This window comes from Danio aesculapii, chromosome 17 (genome assembly GCF_903798145.1).
Source record: "Danio aesculapii chromosome 17, fDanAes4.1, whole genome shotgun sequence".
Taxonomy (NCBI): Eukaryota; Metazoa; Chordata; class Actinopteri; order Cypriniformes; family Danionidae; genus Danio; species Danio aesculapii.
The window spans coordinates 52,905,285-52,926,238 of record NC_079451.1 but is presented as its reverse complement, the minus strand read 5'-3'; the positions used below and the strand labels follow the sequence as shown (position 1 = coordinate 52,926,238).

Genomic DNA, 20,954 nt, shown 5'->3' with positions numbered 1-20,954 from the left:
TGCTGAGCGATGAGTTCACCCCTCACAGATCTCTCTTTACGTTCATATTTTCTAAATGCTGTAAAACAAAGCACAAGCACAAAATATAGTCTTGTTTAAACAGATAATGAGTCAAAATAAAGTGAGTTTTTCCTTAAAACGAGCTAAATAATCTAACAGTGGGGTAAACAGAGTAAATTTATGTCAAAAGGACAGAACAAGATTATTTCACTTCCCCCATTGTCAGATGATTTAGCTTGTTTTAATGATAAACCCACTTCATTTTGACTCATTGTTTCTGAAAATAAGACATTATCTATTGCTTATCTAGAAAATGCTTCTTGATTTAAGAAGTTTTAGTTATTTGGACTGAAAACAAGACCAAAGCATTGAAGTAAGGAAAGCATTTTTCCAGTGCAGGATGCTTTACAGTAATACATGTGTGCAGATACATTAGATTAGTCAGTACCAAAGACAAAACTGGAGCTAATCTGTTAAATGCTCTGCTAAAACCGGAGCATGCATGTGTGTATTTATATATAAATAATACAAATACACAGCACACACACACACATATATTATGTCAAAACAAACTGTACGCAAAATAATGGAAGCAAAAACAAGATTGTTTCACTAAGTTTCTCACCTTTTCACAATTTTGACTCGTTATTTCTGTAGCTTGTCCAGAAGATGCTTCTGGATTTAAGAATTTGGTCACACTTTACAATAAGGTTTCATTAGTTGATGAATGTACTAACTGAAACTAATAATGAACAGAACTGTTCAGTATTTATTAATCATAGTTCAGCATTTACTAATGCATTATTAACATCCAAATTGTTAACTTTAGTTAATGCACTGTTAGTTACAACTGTATTTCCATTAACTTGTCAGCCAGCACCGCACTTATAGGCGGTTTGACCCCAGTGAGCAAGATAAATAAGGTATCATTGGAAAGAAGACACTTTGAGCTTTACTATGGTCCATCTAGCCAGTTTAATTCTAAAAAATACAAGAATTATACTGTGCAATGTTTGTTTTTTCCTATACAAACACAAGGACATTGTTCTTGTAATACCCTAGAAAAAATAAGCCTTGAAAGCCAAGTGTCTGATCAGTTCGTATTTCAAATTTGATAAAGAAAGATTTCTGAGACTATATCGGTGTCCTTCTCACCCTCACCGTCAGAGGCGCTTTCTCAAAAACGACCATCCTAAACTAACATGAACAAATACTGAAATAAATCTGTTGTTTATTGTTTGTTAAATGCATTTACTAACATTAACTAATAATACAAACTTATTGTAAAGTGTGACCAGGAATTTGTAGATATTTGGACTAGAAACAAGACCAAAACTAAATACGAAAACCATTGTTTGCAGTGTATCTTTATAAGCAACACAGGCTCATTATGAATATGTACCCTGTATACATTTGTGGAGAGCGTGAATTATGTAGCTTGAGCTACTTATGGCTGCATTTCATCTTTAAAATAAACGCTATGAGGCAGTATGAAGCCGCCGCCGGCTTCTGTTTATTTTAGCGCTACCATCTGACCGGTTACCTCCCTATGGACGCCTTTACCGATGTTACCAGTTTGTCCAGTAGCTCGTCATGTACGTCAGCGTACTTGAGACACAAAGAGGAGTTGACCGTGACGACGGGGTTTGAGTCTGGCGAAGAATGATTCCATAAAGCAGGTAATATAAAAACAAAAGCCAAAAAATAAAATAAACAAGTAAATAACAGGAAGAGAATGTGGTAAAATCTGAAAACGTGGTAAAAATCAGGCAAGGGCTTTTCTTTTTATGGATTGCTATTGAAGCACTTTCGGTTGGCTTTATGGAAGGGGTGATCGGGTCAATCAGTGCTTTTGAAAACACTATTGGTTGGGTTTAGTGAAGGGGGTGGGCGAGGTTATTGGTCAGTCACTCAGTCAGCCAGTCGACAGCGGCCTCTGGTGAATTTACTTGAGAACAGCAGGCGCGAATGGCACTCGCGAAATTTGAGATCTGAAAAAGCGTACACAGTTGGATTCTGGTGGATTCACAAAAACAGCAAAAAAGTAGCTCCTGGGACGTATTTCACGCTCTCCAGAACTGTATATAGGGGTACGTATCTATGAGCCTGTGTTGTTTATAAGTATTCCTTATTGAACCAATGAATAATTTGTTTCAGTGTGCACCAGAAGCTCAATCTCCTCTTCAAAAACAGGACACTGTTTCACCAAAAATCGGTGACAAGTTCCAGGTTCCAGCTCTTTTCAGTGGCCTTCGCGTACTAAAGAAAGGCGCCGTCGGAGACGAGCGGGAGACGCTTTCTGAAATTAAACAGAAAGACGCAGATCGAGCACTACTAAGCCTTAAACAGCACGTCAACAAAGCCAAAACTGAACCGCTCACCATTACCAAGAAGAAAACCGAGCCACGAAGTCTATCAGAAATCACTAATTTGCTCCAAAAAGCATCGAATGTTGAAGAAAACAACAAACAAGAGGAAACTGCGGATATAAAAACAGCAGCTAATGATGAACAAACAGACTGCAGTGGGAAAACTTCAGCAGATTTACCGTATGATGCATTGAAAAGCAAATTATTTGGATCTAAATCCCCTAAAAAGGACCCTGTGGATGCATCGCTGGATTTGGAGGCGATCAAGAAGAAGAAGAAAAGGGATAAAGAGCTGCTCAGGTCCTTCTTTGAGAAGCAGAACAAAGCCAGTGTTGCTGAAACCAAGAGCCCTGCTGAGGTCAAAGTATGTATCAGCCGGCCAGATTTAAGATTATAAATACTCAGATTAATATAATTGAGTAGTTTTTTTCTCAGGAATTGTACTTTAGTGAGTAGTTTCAATAATGTGTACATTGTTAGTGCTGCATCTGTACTTTTATGCCTTGTTTTCACTGAGTGGTACAGTTCAGTTCGGTACGGGTCATCTTTATCAAGCTGCCAAAGGCTACCAATGCCTTACAGTCTCTGAAATGTTGCCAATTACAAAACAAAAATACCCAAAACATACATTAAGGCCATATTTGGGTTCATAAATGAAACATATACAGTCAGCACAAACCTCTCATCTTTATTCTTCACCAGCACATGGTACTGTTAAACATCTTGTCCGTCATTCTGAGTTCATAATAGTCCAAAAGGCGATTATAATAATTGAACATGCCAGTTTGCTTGCTTTGTTTTTTTGGGACTCGTAAACAACAACAGGACACACGGCAGATTCTGCTCTTCTTCTTGGCTTTGTGGCTATTAAACAAGACAATGACAAGGTTTGTTTGAGCTCCGGTCGACCGTGGCTGGCTATTATATGTGTATATATTATAACAGTGTAATGTCTCGGCTATGTATTTAAAAATGGCGCTTTCTTTGTTTTCATTCTCCTGCTTGTGCATGCGCTAGTGACGCTCCTCTGTAAACCAATAGCGCTCAGCTGTGCGTCTAGTTCCGCCTTTTGGTACCCTTTTCAGGGCTCACAAAAACTGGTAGCCTGACATCCCGGGCCTTTTTTTTTTTTTTAAGTCGGGCCACCACGCTGTCTACACGCTTCCCGGCAGGCCAGTGGGAGGAAAAATATATTTCAATGTTTGTGCTGTGCTGCTGACACGGCAGCAATAAATCCACTTGTTGATAAAGAAGGAGAAAAGCCTAAATATTATCAACGACCTCCCAAAATAACGTAACATAGTGTTTCTGTCAGTTTAATCGCTTGATCTGTACTGAATGTGCGACACTGAAGCACACAAACACTCGTCACACACCGACAAAATATTTACATACAGTAATAGCCTGAGTCAGGGGGGTTTGAGTGTGGTGATTTATCACACAGGGACCCCTATCATGCGGGGGGCCCCTGCGCTGCCCCGTCCACTACGCCACTGATGCCAGCTCCAAATAATGACTTCAACAGAGTATTAAAAAAAAATTGTTTATCCAGGAACAATAAAAAAAATTATAAACATAAGATTTAAATGAAGGGGTCACAGTGGCGCAGTGGGTAGCACATTCGCCTCACAGCAAAAAGGTCACTGGTTTGAGCCTCGGCTGGGTCAGTTGGCATTTCTGTGTGGAGTTTGCATGTTCTCCCCGTGTTGCTGTGGGTTTCCTCCAGGTGCTCCGGTTTCCCCCACAGTCCAAACACATGTGGTACAGGTGAATTGGGTAAGCTAAATTGTCCGTAGTGTATGAGTGTAAATGTGAGTGTGTATAGATGTTTCCCAGTGATGGGTTGCAGCTGGAAGGGCATCCACTGCGTAAAACATGCTGGAATAGTTGTCGGTTCATTCTGCTGTGGCGACCCCTAATTAATAAAAGGACTAAGCCGAAAATAAAATGAATGAATGAATGAATGAAAATAAACTGAATTAATTATAACATATTAATTTCTTACCTCAAAATTGTTCAGAACTGGACAGTATAATAGGATGGGTCTTTCTTTGGGTTCGTAAACAAGCCGTTTCACATCATGAAAAAGCTATGCGAAATTAAAAATATATTTCTTTATGCAATTATTCGTTATTAAGATACATTAGTTAGCCATTCAGACTGTAACGAAAAACAGTGCATTTTAAAACTATGCGAGTGCGCGTGTCTCTGTGAAAAGCACATGCTGGAGCGCGCGCAGTACAGACCCAGGTGCTTAAGAAAGATAGAATGCATGTTATAAGTTAATAAGCATAAGTTAGTGTAATCTGTCTACTTTTCACAGTTATTCAACAGGATTGGTAAACAATCGGCAGTCAGCCTTAAACTCTGCGGACCCGGTACCGGTATCGTGATGTCATTGTCTTTGCTTTGAGATGTAAAGGGCTAGCATAGCACCAGACCCCCTTAAGTGTGAAAGTGTAGAAGCTATATTTTATGCACATATGCATCACTTTGGTTTTTATTCTACTGTTCAAAAGTTATTTACACTTAAATACACAGTATTTTGGATACCTGAGCTGGGTATTGAACATTGGTTCATTTTCATATTGTTCATATGGTTCATATATGACACATGTACAAGTTCTAGCTCAAATGAAAGCTCTTGCCGGTGCTCATACGGTTCTAGCATTCTTTTTACTGAATTATATTCTCATATCAAACAGTTGTGGAATGAATCGCGGTGTTTCCATGCCGCAGAAGTGAAAACAATACATTTATGATCAATAAGCAGCTCCAGATAGCACAGACAGCTGTCATCTCTTACCTTACGCTGTGCGCTTCAGGGCCATTTCTCCTCTGTTTTTGAGCTGATGTGCATAAGTAATCCTTTTATATGTCTGACGTGGTCCAAACACAGTGAATTATGTTTGATCAAACAAAAGAATAGGAAAAGGGGATTTACCCAAAAATGAAAACAGACCCACTATTTACTCCCTTCACTTGTTTCAAACCTGTTTGAGTTTTTATTCTTTCTGTTAAACACAGATAAAGATATTTATCTTCATAATAATGAAGATAAAATAATGACACGATTTTCCATTTTGGGTGAAATATCTATTTGTGTCTTCTCCACCTCAGAGCTAAAACCATTCAGATTTTACAGGTAGCAGTAAGTTAGTTATGTAAGAAATAATCTAAAGCACAAGGGAACGTTCTATTTATTTTATATCTGCTCTGTTACATATCGGGATGTCTTTATAGCTACAAAAAATAAGAGACACTGCTCGCTGCAGAGCCATTTGAGCTCCAGCGAGGGGAAGCTTGAGCTCTCACTCCTCCTCCTGTAAGCTGTTTTAATGCGTACACCCACCCCACCTGTAACCCCAACCCCCCAGTGACATCACTCGTAGAAGTGCAAGGAAGGAGGAGCTGGAGCTCAAGCTCCCCCTTGCTGGAGCTCAGCTCTGCCCAAGTGGCTCTGCAGCGAGCACCACTTGAAAAATAAATGTGGTTATTTAATAAAAAGTTTAAAAAGTTAAATAATACAATTTTGGTTATTTGAAAAATAAATATATAACCTATAACAAACGCCATCATTCATCCATTCATTTTCTTGTCGGCTTAGTCCCTTTATTAAACTGGGGTCACCACAGCGGAATGAACTTATCCAGCACATGTTTTACGCAGCGGATAACCTTCCAGCAGCAACCCATCACTGGGAAACACCCATACACACTCATTCACACTCATACACTATGGACAGTTTAGCTTACCCAATTCACCTATACCACATATCTTTGGACTGTGGGGGAAACCAGACCACCCGGAGGAAACCCACGCCACACACACACACACACTCATACACTACGGCCAGTTTAGTTCATCAATTCCCCTATAGCGCAAGTGTTTGGACTGTGGATGAAAACAGAGCACCCGAAGGAAACCCACACCAACACGGGGAGAACATGCAAACTCCACACAAAAACGCCTATTGACCCAGATGAGGCTCGAACCAGCGACCTTCTTGCTGTGAGGTGATCGTGCTAGCCACTACGCCACCACGTCGCCACAAATGCCATTATATATTTTTTATTTAGTAGATGTATGTTTTGGTTTTTATTTAATATGTATTTTCTATTTGGGCTACTTAAATTTATATATTCCGGCTACCAAAAACTGGAGAGTGCCTGCCATTAGGGCTACCAGGAATTTAGAAATTTTGCCCTGCTTTAGTTGTGCCGGGTGCCCTTTGGAAAGGGTACACAAAAAGTGGTACAGTACGGTTCATGTTTTGGTATTTTTTGACAGTAGAAACGACCATAAAAGCGTAACGAATCGTATCGTACCGCACCACTCAGTGGAAACAGGCCATTTCTGCACTGTTTTATTTCCCCGCAGTCAGTCCTCTATATGTTTATTTATTTGTACATTTCGAACACATGCACAGATATCAGCAGTGGTGTAAAATAACCAATTACAAATACTCAAATTACTGTAAACGAGTAGTTTTTTTTCAGGAATTGTAATTTAGTAAGTAGTTTGAATAATGTGCACTTTTACTGGAGTCCATTTTCAGTGCTGCTGTTTGCTGTGCTGTTTTCTTTTATATGATTTATTTATCTGTACACTTTTAAACACGTGCACAGATATAAGATGTAATGTAAAGCAACGACTTACAGTTACTCTGGTTACTGTAATTGAGTAGTTTTTCTCAGGAATTAAACTTCAAGTAGTTTAAACAATGTACTTTTACTTAAGTGCATTTTAGTGCTGTGTCGGCACTATTTTCCTTCAACCTGCAGACAATACTTTATATGTTTATTTTTATATTTATATATTTTCAAACACATGCACAGATGTAAATAATGTAATTGAGTAGCTTTTCTCAGGAATATTACTTTACAAAACAGCTTTACTACCCTTCAACTTACAGTCACTACTGTTTTATTTATTTATTTATTTATTTATTCATTCATTCATTTATTTATTTATTTATTTGTTCATTTTTTTATTCATTCATTTATTTATTTATTTATTTATTTATTTATTTATTTATTTATTCATCCATTTATTTATTTATTTATTTATTTATTCATCCATTTATTTATTTGTTTATTTTTTCATTTATTCATTTATTTATTCATTTATTTATTCATTTATTTATTTATTTATACATCCATTTATTTTTTTTATTTATTCATTTATTTATTTATTATTATTTTTTTTTTATTGATTCATTCATTTATTTATTTATCCATTTATTTATTTATTTATTTATTTATTTATTTATTCATCCATTTATTTATTTATTTATTTATTTATTCATCCATTTATTTATTTATTTATTTATTTATTTATTTATTTATTCATCCATTTATTTATTTATTTATTTATTCATTTATTTATTCATTTATTTATTCATCCATTTATTTATTTATTTAGTTAGTTTTTATCTATTTTATAAACACACACAAAATGTCCATGTTTTCTATCATGTGCAACCGCAGTACATGCGATACACATGTGTGAATTACATTTATTTCATGCATGGGTTGTTAATTTGAATTACTACTATCTTTAGCCCCGCCTCCTCAGTAGCTGCTGTTCTGCTATGAGCTGAATTGTAGAACCCAGAGCTGAAAATAAACACTAGTGGGTGGAGTCGAGACGAGAGAGGAAAATGACAACAGCCAATCAGAGTTGGCATATCTGCATGTCAGGTTTACACTCATTCATAGTGTTTTAAATGTTTGACAGTCTTTTAGTATGGATTAGAATTAGACAGATCTGAAAAATGTCTTTAATTTTAATATCATTACTTTAATAAATGATTGGAAAACGTTATATTGTAAGAAATATTATCGCAATGCTCAACAACATTATTGCATATTTTTCCAGTATCGTGCCGCTCTACTTTCCACCAATGGATATAAGATCACCGAGGTCCAGATCTCAGTACATTTCTCATCAGCAAAAGTTTATTCATTTATTATTTATTTATCCATTTATTTATTTATTTATTTATTTATTTATTTATTTATTTATTTATTTATTTATTTATCCATTTATTTATTTATGTATTCATTTATTTATTTATTCATTTATTTATCTCAGTACATTTCTCATCAGCAAAAGTAAAACTGAATGTTCTGTCAATGAAAACGCAATCAAAATCAACACATGCATGACTCTGACCTTGAGACTGAGTGACTGAGCTGGTAATTGTGCCAGTGCAACATTAATAACAATCATTAAACAAGGAAACACAATGATCTTTCTGATATTATCTGTATCAGAACAGCAGTATAATAACCCTTGTATAACCTGAAGATCTGAAAACAGTAAATCAGTCCTGGGTTATTTAGGATTACTGACTGATTGGTGAACTATTTACTAAATAATGCTGTAATAATTTAATAGTTCATGATCAAGTTCTGCCTTCTAAATGGAGTATTGTGTGTGTGTGTGTGTGTGTGTGTGTGTGTGTGTGTGTGTGTGTGTGTGTGAGAGAGAGAGAGAGAGAGAGAGAGAGAGAGAGAGACCTTTGCACACATTGAAAATAACACTTCCCAACAGGGAAAACCAGCAACAATCAAGAATGCATGATTATCTGCTGTCATGACTTTATAATCAATAAATGTGATTATAATGGAAGTCAATGGGGCAAAAACAGCCCCCAACATCACCAAAGGGGGAGTCAGTTTAAACAGTACAGTAGTAAAGTGAAAAATACTGTAGTTACTGTTGTCCACTGTTTATATTTAATTCTGAAGTGCTTTATTTATTCTCCTCTGGTTAACTTCTGCACGTGCTCTGTTTGTGTGCTTGCGCTCAGTCTGAAGTCACGTCTCCATCCGATGGCGAAGACCGAACGCCTGGACGTCTGCAGGCCATCTGGCCTCCACCGAAAGAGGCCGCCGAGGAGAAGGTGGGACTGCGTTATACTGAAGCAGGTGAGCTGATTTAATCCACAAATCATACCTAGATCTCCCGAATAACAAATATGCCACTGTGAGTTAGGGCTGCACAATACACTCACCGGCCACTTTATTAGGTACACCTCACTAGTCCCGGGTTGGACTCAGTTTTGTCTTCAGAACTGCGTTAATCCTTCATGGCAGAGATTCAACTGGATACTGGAAATATTCCTCAGAGATTTTGCTTAGATTTGTCGGCTGCACATCCATGATGCCAATCTCCCGTTCCACCACATCCCAAAGGTGCTCTATTGGATTGAGCTCTGGTGACTGTGGAGGCCATTTGAGTACAGTGAACTCATTGTCATGTTCAAGAAACCAGTCTGAGATGATTCACGCTTTGACATGGTGTGTTATCCTGCTGGAAGTAGCCATCAGAAGATGGAGACACTGTGCTCATAAAGGGATGGACATGGTCAGCAACAATACTCAGGTAGGCTGTGGCATTGACACCATGCTCAATTGGTACTAATGGACCCAAAGAAAATCTCCCCCACACCATTACACCACCACCAGCAGCCTGAACCGCTGATACAAGGCAGGATGGATCCATGCTTTCATGTTGTTGAGGCCAAATTGTGAGCCGAGCATCCGAATGTGGCAGCAGAAATGGAGACTCATCAGACCAGGCAACGTTTCTCCAATCTTCTATTGTCCAGTTTTGGTGAGCCTGTGTGAATTGTAGCCTCAGTTTCCTGTTCTTAGCTGACAGGAGTGGCACCCGGTGTGGTCTTCTGCTGCTGTAGCCCATCCGCCCACAGAACTGCCGCTCACTGGATATTTCCTCTTTGTCGGACCATTCTCTGTAAACCCTAGAGATGGTTGTGCGTGAAAATCCCAGTAGATCAGCAGTTTCTGAAATACTCAGAGCAGCCCGTCTCGCACCAACAACCATGCCATGTTCAAAGTCCCTTAAATCCCCTTTCTTCCCCATTCTGATGCTCACTTTGACCTGCAGCAGATGGTCTCGACCATGTCTACATGCCTAAATGACTGAGCTGCTGCCATGTGATTGGCTGATTAGAAACTTGCGTTTACAAGCAGTTGGACAGGTGTACCTAATAAAGTGGCCGGTGAGTGTACATCATCTCAGCATTGATATCGCAATGTGCGCATCTGCAATAGTCACATCTCAAGATATGCAATGCTGAGACTTAGTTGACCAGGAGCTACAGAGTTGTATTTAAATCAAAAAAGCATTTCAGTTTCACAGGATCTTAATTCTCAATTGTGAACATGCATTTATGTGAATGTTTGTCTGTAACCATCAGTGTTGTGTTGTGTTTTGTCAGAGCATCAGGCCGCACTCCTTCAGCTGAAGAGAGAGAGTAAAGAGGAGGTGGAGAAACTGCAGGTGAGTAATGTGCTGCAGTACTGACAGGAAACACTAGAGGGCAGGAGAGACGCTATAATGGTGTGCTCTACTCCAGATACAGAGTAGCTCAGTAGATCAGAATCAGAGCTTTACAGTTTTTCTCAGTGGCATTGGTACATTTCTCTGATCAGAATTGAAATTTCCAAAACAGGAAGTGCATTACTCAAAATGAATTAAAGGTAACACTTTACAATAAGGTACATTAGTTAATGCATTTACTAACATGAACTAATCATGAACAACACTTGTAGAGCATTTATTAATCATGATTGAACATTTACTAAAGCATTATTAACATCCAAGTCCATGCTTGTTGACATTAGTTAATGCACCGTGAGTTAACATGAGCTAACAATGAACAACTGTATTTTCATTAACTAACGTTAACTAACATGAACAAATACTGTAGTAAATGTTTTGTTTATTGTTTGTTCATGTTAGTAAATGCATTAATTAACATTAACTAATGAACCTTATTGTAAAGTGTGACCGAATTAAAAAAATATACAAATAAAATGACACAAAACCAGGAATTATTTTGTGTTTTTGTGTTTGCGTTTTTATGTAAAGTTAACAACAAAAAAGCTCATTAAAAATTATAGTTAAAAATATTAATTAAATGGCACAAATTATTGCAAGTTCATGTCAGGTTCATGTATTAATGTATGAATAATGTATTAAACAAATCTAAGTAAAATGACACAAACCCAGCAAAATTATTACAAATTCATTCAAAGTTAAAAGAAAAAAAAAGCTAATTTAAAAACATCTAAAACTATTAATTAAAAATATTTAAATAAAATGACACAAACCCAGCAAAATGAAGTACAAATGTACATACATACAGTCATTTATTTTCCTTTAACCTAGTCTCTATTTTGCAACAGCGGATATGATCCACCAACTATTCCAGCATATGTTATGCGCAGCGGATGCCCTTTCAGCTGCAACCCAGTACTGGGAAACAACCATACACACTCACATTCACACACACTCATACACTACAGCCAATTTAGTTCATCAATTCCCCTATAGCGCATGTGTTTACTGTGGGGGAAACCGGAGCACCCGGAGGAAACCCACGCCAACACGGGGAGAACATGCAAACTCCACACAGAAACACCAACTGATCCAGCCGGGACTCGAACCAGCAACTTCTTGCTGTGAGGCCACAGTGCTAACCACTGAGCCACCATGCCACCCCCAAATGTACATACAGTTAAGATAAAGAAATTAAAGAAATTAATTAAAAAACAAATAAATAAAATGACACAAACCCAGCAGATGTGACAGATGTAAAAAGAGTTAACAGAGAAAATGATGATGATCTAAAATATAAATGAAAATCACATTAATACACACAGCTACTAAATTAAGAGTTTTAAAGAAAAATCTACTTTTCAAGCTGTTTGGACAGACTTATGTGCATGTATGGTGTATAGAGCGTCATATTAGGGTGATATAAACACACCCAGTCCTTTATTCGTTATTCAATTTAAAAAAAAATTATATAAAAATAAATTACCAAAGCGTCACGGTGGCGCAGTGGGTAGCACGATCACCTCACACCAAGAAGGTCGCTGCTTCGAGCCTCAGCTGGGTCAGTTGGCATTTCTGTGGGTTTTCTCCGGGTGCTCCGGTACAGGTGAATTGGGTAAGCTAAATTGTCTGTAGTGTATGAATGTGAATGAGTGTGTATGGGTGTTTCCCAGTGATTGGTTGCAGCTGGAAGGGCATCCGCTGCATAAAGCTGCGGTCACCCTGGACTTTTCTCCCCATAGACTTCCATTCATAGGCATGCAAATGCGTCAGACCCGAAACGCAAGCTTCTGCGACAAGTTTTGAGAAAGTTCAAGCTTGGTGAACTCTGACCTGTGAAATCGCATAACAAGACTAATCTTAGATTAAAACATGACCTCTCTGGACAGAAATGTAAATTATGGAGCAATCACTCGCTTAAATGTCTAATAATCTTGTTTAATCCCGCCCCCTTTCACAGCGCCGTACGGCAAAATTTCACATGCTCAAACTCTAGTGTGATCGCGGCTTAAAACATAAGCTGGATAAGTTGGTGGTTCATTCCGCTGTGGTGACCCCTGATTAATACAGAGACTAAGCCCAAAAGAAACTGAATTAATGAATGAATGAATAACTTTAAATAAAGATTGTAAATTAAAAACATTAATAAAATGTATGCTATAAACTAAAGACTAAGCAGCTTCAGATTGAATCTCTGGCTGTTGAACTGCACACTTCTCAGCTTCACAGCGTTCAGTTTTCTTTCGCTGTCAGTTTAGCACTAAATGCAGATTTATTTGAAGACTTTAATGTGAGATATGAGGACGGCTCTGGACAGTATGAGGTTTTATCATTTCTGAAAGCTGATTTAAACAGTGCAGACGGACGCTGTGGAAAATCAGTGACGTAGAAGCGCTGCGGTTTTACGAGTGTTTTAAAGCTCAACATTCAGCACTTCTGCTCCGGCTCACTGATGACGAACATCACCGTGTATTTCAGTTTCAGGAGCGTAATAAACAACACATCTATCTATTATTCATTCTGTCTTTTCTGTTTTCGTCTACAAACATCTAAACATTCTCAAATCAAGATGCAATTACTTGGAGAAGCCTAATGACTGAATATGCACTGTAAAAATGATTAGTGATTATTTATATATATATATATACAGTTGAAGTCTGAATTATTCGCCCTACTGTATATTTTTTCTCTTAATTTCTGTTTAACAGAGAGCAGATTTCTTTAACACATTTCTAATCATAATAGTTTTAATAACTCATCTCTAATAGCTGATTTCTTTTCTCTTTGTCATGATGACAGTAAATAATATTAGACTAGATATTCTTCAAGACACTAGTATTCAGCTTAACGTGACATTTAAAAGCTTAACTAGGGTAATTAGGTTAACTAGGCAGGTTAGGGTAATTAGGCAAGTCAAGTTAGGCAATAACGCAAGTTTTTTTAATGCACAGAAAAATTATATGATCAAAAAGTCTTGACAATATATAATTTTTGACTGTTACGCCTGTTTCACACGCAAGCGTTTGCCTTTCACACCAGCAATGCACAGCGGATCGACAGCTGTGCACAAATCAATCTATCTCTATTCCTTCTAGTTATCTATCTATCTGTCTATCTATCTATCTATCTATCTGTCTGTCTGTCTGTCTGTCCGTCTGTCTGTCTGTCTGTTTGTCCGTCCGTCCGTCCGTCCGTCCGTCCGTCCGTCCGTCCGTCTGCCTGCCTGTGTACCTACCTGTCTGTCTACCTACCTGTCTGTCTGTCTGTCTGTCTGTCTACCTACCTGTCTGTTTACCTGTCTGTCTACCTACCTGTCTATCTGTCTGCCTGTCTACCTACCTGTCTGTCTGTCTGTCTACCTACCTGTCTGTCTACCTACCTGTCTGTCTACCAACCTGTCTGTCTGTCTGTCTGCCTGCCTGTCTGTCTGTCTGTCTGCCTGTCTACCTACCTGTCTGTCTGTCTACCTACCTGTCTGTCTACCTACCTGTCTGTATGTGTGTCTGTCTGTCTGTCTGTCTACCTGTCTGTCTGTCTGTCTGTCTGTCTGTCTGTCTATCTATATATTTTTTTACTTTTTATCTGCACCAAGGCCCGCGGCAACTTCCTTCTATGCTGTTTCCTTAACCTCCAAGTCTTTATTTTTCAAATTATATAGATCTCAAACTCTATAAGGAGTGTCATAGTTATAGTAATATTTATGCAATATTGTGATAATGATATTTATACATGATCTAGTGTGCAGCTTGAGCAAAACTTTTTATCAAATTTGGTTTTGTAGTTCGGACCCAAACAAATATATTTGTTGCTGTTTTTAATCATTTTAATTTCTACTTAAACTTAATTTAAGCTTAAGGTTAATTTTAATTAAAATTGTACAATTTTCTACGTTTTACTATCATTCAATGTGTTTTGGTCATTATCAATGCACTGTCACTTTAAATTGAGCATGAACAGCGCAGCAATAATAGACCCAGCACCTAAACTATCGCAGCACTGCTGCTTTAGTGATGCTCACGCTCAACGCTGACGCACTGCTTCTGCTTCCAGTATGAAAGATCTAATCTGTTAACATGGTCACCGAAAAAGCATGTGCTGCTCATGCTCTGCTCGCGCTTGTAGTGTGAAACAGGCTTTATGTGAAATAGCTCAAATCATTTAGCGCAGTGATATGGAGGTGTAATGTGCTCAAAACCTGCCGGAACTACTTTAGCTGTGACTTTATCTGACAATAACCAAACACCTTAGAATGATCATCAGCCAATCACAATCAAGCATTCAAATGAATGTTGTTATTTCACATTTTATTAATTAATTTATTTTCAATTTATTGAATTGTTTTTATTAATTTTACAGCCTAAAACAGTTCATCAAATTATGTTAGGAATACATTAATATAATTTAAACTGCTCAAAACCTGCCGGAACTACTTTAACTGTGCCTTTATCTGACAATAATTAAACACCTTAGCGTGATCATCAGCCAATCAGAATCAAGCATTCAGCAGACCTGTGATATAATAAGAATTTAATTAATTAATTATAATAGATTTTAGTATTACTAATAAATGTTTTCATTTAATTTTAGGAATTTTTAAAGCCCAAAACAAATAATCAAATTCTAAACAGCTTTACAATTAATAATATATTGGAAATACACTAATATAATTTAAATCGCTAAACCAACCTGAACTATATCAGCTGTGCATTTATCTGAAATTATCGGCACACCTCAGAATGCTCATCAGCCAATCACAATCAAGCATTCAACACACATGCGGTATAACAGCATGTGAAATAATCCATTAATTAATCTATTTTAGTATTATTATTATTATTATTATTATTATTATTATTATTATTATTATATGCTGTAACTTCACAAAATATAATTTTAATCATTTTAGAATATTTTCAGCCTAAATAAAACAATTAAATTATAGACAGCCTTACAGTTAATAATACATTAGAAATAAATTAATATAAACTACTCAAAACCTGCAGGACCTACATGAACTATTATGATTATTATAATGACTATTTGATTAACTATAATAACTATAATGATTATTTAATAATAACATGCCGATCAACCAATAAGAATCAAGTATTTAGTAGCAAGGCAGTATAACAAGAAATTAATGAATCAATTAATCAATCATCATCTATTTTAATATTACTAATATAACTTGTCATTTCACATTTTAGTTATTTATATTTAATTTATTTTATATCTATATACTTATTTATATTTATTCAATTTTATTAACTTTATTAATGCCACTTATGAATGCAGTTCAGCCTAAAACAATGAATTAAATGATCACGAATCAGCTTTAACAGTGATAATATTTTAGAAAGTGTGGCATGGTGGCTCAGGTTAGCACTGTCGCCTCGCAGCAAGAAGGTTTCTGGTTCCCGGCTGGGTCTGTTGGAGTTTGCATGTTCTCCCCGTGTTGGCATGGGTTTCCTCCAGGTGCTCCGGTTCCCCTCACAGTCCAAACACATGCACTATAGGGGAATTGATGAACTAAACTGGCCGTAGTGTATGAGTGTGAATGAGAGTGTATGGGTGTTTCCCAGTACTGGGATGCAGCTGGAAGGGCATCCACTGCGTGAAACATTCTGGTTGGCGGTTAATTTTGCTGTGTCAACCCCTGAAATAGAGACCAAGCTGAAGGAAAATGAATGAATGAATATTTTAGAAATACAGTAATAGAATTTAAATTGCTCAAAACCTGCCGGAACTACTTTAGCTGTGCATTTATCTTAAAATATTGGCACCTCAGAATGCTCATCCGCCAATTAGAATCGAGCATTCCACAGCTCTGTATTTAACAAGCATTTAATTAAGTAATTAATTATGATAAATTTTAGTATTACTAATATATGTTGTCATTTCACATTTTATTAATTTGTATTTATATTTAATTTATTAAATTGTATTAATTGTATTAGTGTTTTTTAAATAAATTTTACAGCCTAAAACAATTAATTAAATTAGGTTAGGAATACATTAATGTAATTTAAATTGGTCCAAACCTGCCGGAACTACTTTAGCTGTGCATTAATATATTATGTTAGAAATACTATATTAGAAATGATGTGTTAGAAATACATTGATATAATTTAAATTGCTCAAAACATGCCGGAACTACTTTAGCTGTGCATTAATATATTATGTTAGAAATACTATATTAGAAATGATGTGTTAGAAATACATTGATATAATTTAAATAGCTCAAAACCTGCCGGAACTACTTTAGCTGTGCATTAATATATTATGTTAGAAATACTATATTAGAAATGATGTGTTAGAAATACATTGATATAATTTAAATAGCTCAAAACCTGCCGGAACTACTTTAGCTGTGCATTAATATATTATGTTAGCAATACTATATTAGAAATCATGTGTTAGAAATACATTGAGATAATTTAAATTGCTCAAAACCTGCCGGAACTACTTTAGCTGTGCATTCATCTGAAAACAACGAAACACCTTAGAATGCTCATCCGCCAATGAGAATCAAGCATTCAACAGCCCTGCAGTATAAATGAACTTATTGAAATACTTTGAATTAAGGACATGAAGAACATAATTTTTTTTTGCGTCGCCATTGTTTTGCTAGCACACATGCAGGTTTATGTGTTTGCAGTGTTTGATGCGGTGACCTCTGACTGTAAACAGTGTTTTTGAGAGCGTGAAGAAGCTGTGATGTCCTGATGGACTCCAGATGCTCCTGCATATGAAATAAGACGATGGTTTACTGTCTCTGTAAAGCTGCGGTCGGAGCTGTCGCTTATGCTCAGGGAAACTCTACATTATTTCTGCCTGCGCAATAAGACCATGTCTGTGGCTGAAATAAGTGTAGACATGTGATTTGGGGCTGCTTTTTTTGTTTTTGTCATTTTAAATACACTTATTTAATGCTTTTTTGGACATTACTGGGGTATTCCTTGGTATTTTTGTGCAAAGAACTAATTTTATTCACATTTTTGTCTTCATTATTACCTTTTTGAAATAAAGGCACTTCAAGAGAATAGGGTATTAATTCATTGCTCTTGTTTAGGTCAAATTAACTATTAAACAAAGCAAAACATTAACAAACTAATTAATAAACAAAACAAAACAAAAAAAACCTTTCCAAAATATTGATTTACTTATATTTATGTGCAATTCAAGAATAGCAAGTGATTTTTATAAATTTTTTTGCCTTATTATTATGCTGTGTTCACACCAGACGCGGGAGACGCGTCAAGCGCGAGTGATTTACATGTTAAGTCAGTGTAAACGCGTGAATAGACATCCTGTGTAACGAATAGCATGGCGCAATTGACGCGAATTGCGTGGTGCGAATGGTGTGATATGCGCGAATGGCACAGCGCAAATTGAGTGTTTTACGTGCGAATCGCGCGAAACGCTCGAGTTCGAAAATCTGAACTATAGCGGACATTCGCACCGCGTTAACCAATCAGGAGCTTGCTCTTGTGGGGAAGTGATTATGACGTAGCGCCTGTTGTTGGTGTCCTGGGGAAATCCTCCTGACTACACCAACAACAGTTCATCAAACTGGGCTCGGCTCAGTCAGAAGCACCGCTGAAAGCTTCCATCATCCAGGTTCAGTTTCTGGAGGAGTTCATGAGCTCACAGAGCTGGATGCACCTCTGAAAGTCTGTAGTGGACTCAGACACGGCTCTAAACGTATCGACACTGTTTTTCAGCCTTTATAAAGCAGATAAACTGTTATTTCTCAACAAAATCCATGTTAGCCATTTAGCAACGAAGCTAGAGTCACTGGGCAGACAGAAGCCCTGCCCATGATGCCAATCCGCAATATGCTGTTCACACCAGATGCGGAACGCGCGTCAAGTGCGAGTGATTTACATGTTAAGTCAATGCAAAGATGCGAATAGACATCCTGTGGCGCGATACGCGTGAATGGCATGGCGCAAATGACGCGAATGGCACGATTGGTGCAGAGCGAATGGCGCAAATTGTGCAGTACGAATGGCACGGCGCGAATTGAGAGTTTTGCGCGTAGTGACGCTCTTAACGTGCAAATCGCTCGAGTTGGAAAATCTGAACTTTAGCGGACATTCGCACTCGCGTTAACCAATCAGGAGCTTGCTCTTGTGGGGGAGTGATTATGACGTAGCGCCTGTTGTTGGCGTCCCAGGGTGAATCCTCCTGCCTACACTAAAAACAGTTCATCAAACTGGGCTCGGCTCAGTCAGAAGCACCGCTGAAAGCTTCCATTATCCAGGTTAAGTTTCTGGAGGAGTTTATGAGCTCACAGAGCTGGATGCACCTTTGAAAGGATCTACTGGACTTCATAAAGCACATAAACACTGTTATTTCTCAATAAAATCCATGTTAGCCATTTAGCAACGAAGCTACAGTCACCGGGCAGACAGAGCCCCTGCCCATGATGCCAACTCAAATGTTCAAGCATCTATTTCTGCGCAAATAGTGCAATTTATCTGTTTATACAACAGTTTGACAGCATAATTGTGTGTATAAAAAAAGAAAATGAACCACAGAGAATCGAAAAATCCTTTTGTAAGAGGAACTACTTTTTTCCACCATTCATTCACATCTGCAGCTGATGTCAGAACAGCAGAAGCCGCTGCTAATTGACCAACGTCACTTTAAAGCTAGTATTTGAATGATTCTCTAGCGTAATGTCTAAAGTGATGACAAAACAGGTGATTTTGCTCACATTTTAAGATTATAAGGCTGAACGGCATGAAATGTCATCAGTCTACAGAGATTTCCCAGTATTTCTCTGTTGCAATTGGGATTTCACAATAATTAACCCCGAGAAAGCCAGAGCAAAGCAAACACTTATTACTGTGGTGTGAGTACAGCACTACAACATACAAAAGACAGAGATCGCTTTAGAATGTCCCTTACCTGTTCTGTAATCATTTGTTCAGCTGTAGTTTGAAATGTTCGCTGAAAAAATGCTGTTTTTCTCCCCTAAGGGCTTATTATGCGGTCTCTGTCGCCATCTTGTGACGGAACGTCAATCGTCTTTGCTCTACTCACTATGACAGGCTAATGACCGCCGACACGCTGAATCTCTGAAATTATGAATATTTAAAATAGGCATTATCCTTATAAATAAACTTTTTTCGAAATGAAATATTTCTATAAGTTATGTGATAAATAAATATAATATTTGTCATATGAGGTTTGTTTAAAATATATATATATATATATATATATTAATTCATGGATCAGAAATGTTTTATTATTATAGTGTGAATGAACAGCAAGCATGAGTTTTAATTGCCTGTACAGTGATAACTCGTCTTTTTTATGTGTGTTTGAATGCAGGCAGATTTCGAGCTGCGGATCTTCCAGGTGCGAGGGGAGCATGCGGAGACCGTGTCCCGCCTGGAAAGCATCATCAGCGGGATGCAGCAGCAGCAGGTCTGGGTGTCCGTTGGGTCTTAGAAAGCATTAAATGATGATAAATCAATTTAGAGAAATTTATGGCCCTTAAAACTATTATAAATCTAAAACTCTATTTTAAAAGCTATTAAATGTTGTATAATTTTTGATTTTGTATTGTATAGTTGTATGCTAAAGTTCACCTGATTTAATCTACAAATATTGAGATGCTGTGTAGTTTATGAAATCGATAAAATTCTGCTAGAGTTGACATCGCGCTGCTGTGTTTACTGCGGTAACTAAGGCAACACTGTTATTCCTGCTGTTGTATAGGCGCCACCTACTGGCGTAAGAGAGTGAATTAGCATGTTTATTCATTATATAAATAATGTTTCAGTTTAGGTGAAGGTATGCATTTTTCTCAGTGTTTTTGTAAAAACTTTTACATTTTTCTTGTAACCTATCTGCATTTAAGTGGGCATTAAACAGGGGCGTCACTAGACCCCATTTACTGGGGCACGTGCCCCAGTAAAAATGGCCAGTGCCCCAGTAAATGCTTTTTTAGATATGATTTACTTTATATGCAAGTGTATTTATTAAGAGTGGTAATCCCAGAATAAAGAAAGTGTTCTCTATGTGCAACCAAACCAACGCTGATGAAAGCAATGCAGTTTAATCAAAAAGCAAACTAAGCGTGTGCGCAGAAAAAAAAACACACCCGTGCGCCTCACGCACTGCTCCCTCTTGACGCTGATGGGCTGCTCCACTCCCGGTGTAAAACCTTAAATATGCATGACAAAAAAATAGCCACGC

At 37.3% G+C, this 20,954-nt stretch overlaps 1 protein-coding gene across 2 annotated transcripts in view; it reads left to right on the top strand.

The window, feature by feature from the left end:
• The window catches only part of LOC130244353 (formin-1), a 168,773-nt gene that overhangs the window by 55,108 nt on the left and 92,711 nt on the right, over nt 1-20,954 (top strand). The window contains exons 2-5 of one of the 2 annotated variants that reach the window (XM_056476739.1): nt 2,158-2,733; nt 9,187-9,304; nt 10,621-10,682; nt 20,085-20,180. In XM_056476739.1, the coding sequence (XP_056332714.1) occupies nt 2,158-2,733; nt 9,187-9,304; nt 10,621-10,682; nt 20,085-20,180 (852 nt within the window). The remainder of the gene's footprint in view (nt 1-2,157; nt 2,734-9,186; nt 9,305-10,620; nt 10,683-20,084; nt 20,181-20,954) is intronic. The other variant, XM_056476738.1, reaches the window with a different exon arrangement.